The sequence below is a fragment of the Cannabis sativa genome, chromosome 4, assembly GCF_029168945.1.
Source record: "Cannabis sativa cultivar Pink pepper isolate KNU-18-1 chromosome 4, ASM2916894v1, whole genome shotgun sequence".
In the NCBI taxonomy this organism is placed as follows: Eukaryota; Viridiplantae; Streptophyta; class Magnoliopsida; order Rosales; family Cannabaceae; genus Cannabis; species Cannabis sativa.
Window position 1 is genome coordinate 8,117,743 of NC_083604.1, and position 4,484 is coordinate 8,122,226.

Below are 4,484 nucleotides of genomic sequence, written 5' to 3' on the forward strand. Positions count from 1 at the left end.
GCACCAGAAATCTACGTAGTGACATTTTTTTTCCAACAAAATAAAAAACCATATTCCATTAAAAAAAACAATGTAATTACATATATTTGTTTGTTGTATATGAAAAAAAAAAAAAAGTGACATTGTAAAAATTAGTAACTTTGTAATATGCGGTGTTTTTGATTTGTAATTATTAAATTTAAAACCGCAGACCAAACCAAACTAAACCAAACCACGCGGTTTGGCAAAATACAAATCACAACCCACCTCAAAGAATTTTAAACTGCATTTTTTATGCTCTATAGTGCAGTGCGGTTTGTGCATTGTGAGCGATTTAAAGAACACTCCTACTCTCAAGTAGAGATTGAATATTTTTGCAAAGAAATTTGTATTATGTTTTGTAAAACCATAAATTGTGTTATTATGCCAGCCATTAATGAAAGAAGCAACTGCATTAAAAAACACTAAAAAAACGAATGCATTCCAAGACTACAACGCTTACTCTCTGGTACACAAAATGTGAATAAAAGATTCACAATCTCTCTCTCCCTCTCTTTCACACGGTCACACCCCCTCAAATTCAAAGGAAAGACAGATAATAAAACACACCATTTAGGGAGGAGGTCCTGGTCTTACTCTTGTCTTGTTATTTTTCTACTTACTAAGCTTCATCCCATTCATCATTCTTGTATGATACTAGAGTGTCTACCTTGTGAATCTGCAAAAATACCCAACACAACACAAAGACCCAATTAATCAAAATTCATATCTAGTTGATGAGTGTTCAAACAAACCATATATATTCCAAGACTTACCTTTGTATCAAAAGAATGCAATTTCACCATCTGGGGATTAGCAATCAATTTAGGATCACTTTCAATCCAAGTGAATGGTACTGCAACATCTGTATTTGTATATGCTAGAACATCAAACACACCTAAACACAAACAAAAAAAAGCAATATTGTAAGTAAAATTTCACCACAGCTGAGTAAAGAAGGGTTTTTCTCTCTCTTTCTTTCTTTCTTTCTTTCTTTCTTTCTTACAAGGCTCATCAAGGCATGGCAAGTAAGTGATACTAGAAGCAATCTGTCTCATGATTGCTTGAATCTCTCTCATAATTTCCTTGTCACTTTTTTCCCTTGACACCCTGAGAAATCAAAATAACCAAACACAAAACAATCTTTAATAAATAAACATGGAGTAAACTAAAGAAAAACTTTGGCTTACCCTTTCTCAACGACTTCACCATCGGTCTCAATGCTGAAATTCCACCTCTCTAAAACTTCATTTGTAGACTTGCTCATTATTACAAGAACAACTCTTTGTAATTGGCCAGCTTCCAACCACTCTATTGAAAATACATTCCAAACTCCAAATATCAGTAACCAAGATATTGGAAAAGTCGAATGAAGAAATGGAAAATTGATTTCCTTTTCCTACATTTTTTTCTTGGCTTCGAAACAGTACAGAGTAGACTAACCTGAAAGCTGTGCGTTTAGGTTGGAAATGAATGATTTGACACCCTCATCTTGGGTAAGCAGCATAGGGAGCCCATATTTCTTCACTTTGACAAAACTCTCTTCAGGATAAACTCCCCGATTATACAGAATGCTATATCATCATCAATTCAACATTAGTTCCATTATAATTATATATATACATATATTAAGTTACAATAAATGAGACAAAAGACCCTAACCTGTTAGCAGCATAGCCTGAGAAAAGTGTTCCAAAAGAAAAATCCAAAGTAAAAGAAAGAAATCAGCAAAATGAGATGTGAATATAGAACGAAAAAAGGCACCCACAAGAAAGAAAAACCTACCAAAGAACTCGCTGACGATCGCCGCAGAGCCTCGAAGGGTAATTATGTCTTTAGTTGTGGTCTTTGCAGCCATTTTCTGGGAAAGAAATCTCTTCTTTTCTCGGAGACAAAAAAAAACAAATGGGGATTTGTTGAAGAAATGAAAATGGGAAATGGGTTGGGTTGGGTTGGATTTTGAGTATGATTGAGAGAAAGAAATTGAATTTTGAGTGAAGCGAGATTGGAGGCTGAAGAAATAAAGATCAGATTTTTAGCAAAAGAAGACGAGTGGAAGAACAACGGCTAGTTTATTTTGGTGTCTTTTCGAGGCCAACGGTAACATTTTAAAATGGACCATTTGGGATAGGAACAACTGGGTCCCACTCAGAATTTAATATTTGTTTTTTAAGGGATTAGTGGAACATCATTGACGGTCCTGATTTGATCCACGTAGGAAATTGAATTACGTGGCTGTTTTTGTTTAAAAATTAATTATGGATGATATATGTTGTAATTTATTAATAATGATGATTCGCTGTGTTGGCCATTTCATCATAAATAATCAATTAAAAGAGCTTGATATCGAAAATGAAAAGTTAGCTTTAGTGTCAATTGGAACTTGTAGAAATATTAATGTACTTACAAGTTAATGCAATAAATTTAAGATAAATTATCCCTTATATTATTTTTTTTTATTTTTTTTTAAGATACGGTTTGAATTTTTAAAGTGATTTTTATGTAGATTGCAATATATATTTTGCTTACAATTTAAGTTACTCCATTAATTTCAATAAAAATTTCTATATAGAATTCTGTAAAAATATAAATAAATTATTTTAAAGTATAAAAATAAAAAAATCCTTAAATTTAATTACTAGTGTCAAAAGATACTTCAACATCAATTTTGATTACGTTTTTATTATATTAATCTTTAAAAATATATATTCATTTTGCTCTAATATGATTAAAAATTACAAAAAATTAGAATAATTTACCAAAATTAAGTATATGATTTAATTACTTACTGTAAAAAAAAATTGAAAATTAAATCAATAATGCATATTTCCACTTTGATAATAAAATGAAATGAGAGTTTGGTAGTATTTATTTAATGGCTTTTTTCATAAATGTACAACAAAAACAACATAATTACAAAAAATGTGCAAAAAAAAAAAAATTATTTTAAAAACTTATACATTTTGAAAACTTATTACATGAAACCATACATTTTAATCATTAAATAATAAAATATGTTTATTAAAACTCAAAATAAACAATTTCGTAAAATTAATTAAACAGTTTTATAAAATAAACAAATTAAATATTTTTTTTATTAAAAGATAAATGTTTATTATCTATTTTAGTATGAATTATTATAATTTAATAAGAATTTTTTTAATAAAATACAATATCAAAATTATAAACACTAATGTATATAAATATAAATCAATACTTAAAATTACTAAAAATAAACATGACACATAGAGTGATATAATAAACATATGTGAATATTATTATTTTGTTTATTAAATTAGTATGTTTAATAGATAGAAAACAAAATAAACATATATATACAAAGTATTTTATATTATTAGTATGTTTATTATAATTGTAAACATAAAAATAGACATAGTCAATTTATACTATACTAAAATAAGTATATTTTTTTTCTATTGTTTCTATATATTGATTATTTTTTGATGAGTAAGTAAATGAATTTTCTACTGAAATATAATTCTTACATCAAAAAATAAATAAACAAAAATAACTTTATAAACTCCAAAAATTATTTAATTAGAAAAAATAAACATGACACAATAAACAAAAAAAAACATAAAGATAAACAATTTTATATATATATTATTTATTTTTTTAAAAAAATTACTAGAAAATAAACAGAACACACGTAGAGTAATATAATAAACCTATGTGAATATTATTATTTTGTTTATTAAATTAGTATGTTTTGTTAATTCCATTTTTGGCATATTTAATTGACAAAAATATTTTATTATTTAATGTATATTTCGGCTGGCATATATTGATATGGTTTCCCTATTTGTGTAAATCTAAACTTGGAAGGAAAGTTGACTAGCTTTCCCATTTATGGAAATTGAGGTAAAAATGGTAAGTTTTGATTACACATTGATTCTTTGCTAACCAGCTGTTATTCTGATCTTGTGTTGAGTTTCCCATTTTCTAAGATCAGGTTTCTTGAAGAGAAAACCGGAGCTAAACTTTCCTTTTCTATAAAAGGAAAGTTGTAGTTATTGCCCACGATTCTGTAGGTACAGAAACGGAAATTCCTGGACTGATTGAAGAATTATTTTAGGGAAGTTTCTAGTGGGTTGAGGTCTTGTTCAGACCGAATGTAAGCTGTCTATGAGATGTATATTCATTATAAATACATCTTATAGCTGCTAGGTTTTGTATCTCTTTCATACACTTAGAATTATATTCATATCTTAAGGAAAGAGTGTCTTTGTTATGTTAACTCTTTTATTCACTTTCATATCATAAGAAAAGAGTGTCTTTGTTTTGTAGAGAAGAGTTGTTCTACTCTTACTCTGTTTATTTGTTGTTTGTATTGTCTTGAGTCTGTATACAAGTCTACAACGAAGAAGAACATCAGTGCACCTTCGGGAGAAGGGTATTTACAAGCTTTCGGGAGATTGCTTTTGAAGTCTTGCATCGGGATGATA

General features: G+C 28.2%; 1 protein-coding gene across 1 annotated transcript; it reads right to left on the minus strand.

Moving 5' to 3' along the window:
• Positions 1-350: 350 nt before the first annotated feature.
• LOC115711949 (mitotic spindle checkpoint protein MAD2) lies at positions 351-2,086 on the minus strand. The gene is made up of 7 exons (XM_030640148.2): positions 1,804-2,086; positions 1,681-1,696; positions 1,462-1,592; positions 1,209-1,329; positions 1,025-1,128; positions 795-916; positions 351-697 (listed from the first exon to the last, which is right to left on the minus strand). Exons 1-7 carry the CDS (start codon positions 1,874-1,876, stop codon positions 641-643), a joined length of 624 nt encoding a protein of 207 aa, XP_030496008.1. The 5' UTR covers positions 1,877-2,086; the 3' UTR covers positions 351-640.
• Between the last annotated feature and the right edge of the window lie 2,398 nt (positions 2,087-4,484).

Excerpts from the sequence above, each read along its gene's own strand:
- LOC115711949 (XM_030640148.2), bottom strand. The coding sequence starts at position 1,876 with ATGGCTGCAAAGACCACAACTAAAGACATAATTACCCTTCGAGGCTCT. Across the intron at positions 1,129-1,208 it reads GGTGAAGTCGTTGAGAAAGG|GGTGTCAAGGGAAAAAAGTG; the intron begins GTAAGCCAAAGT and ends TTGATTTCTCAG. Across the intron at positions 698-794 it reads TGCATTCTTTTGATACAAAG|ATTCACAAGGTAGACACTCT; the intron begins GTAAGTCTTGGA and ends GTATTTTTGCAG.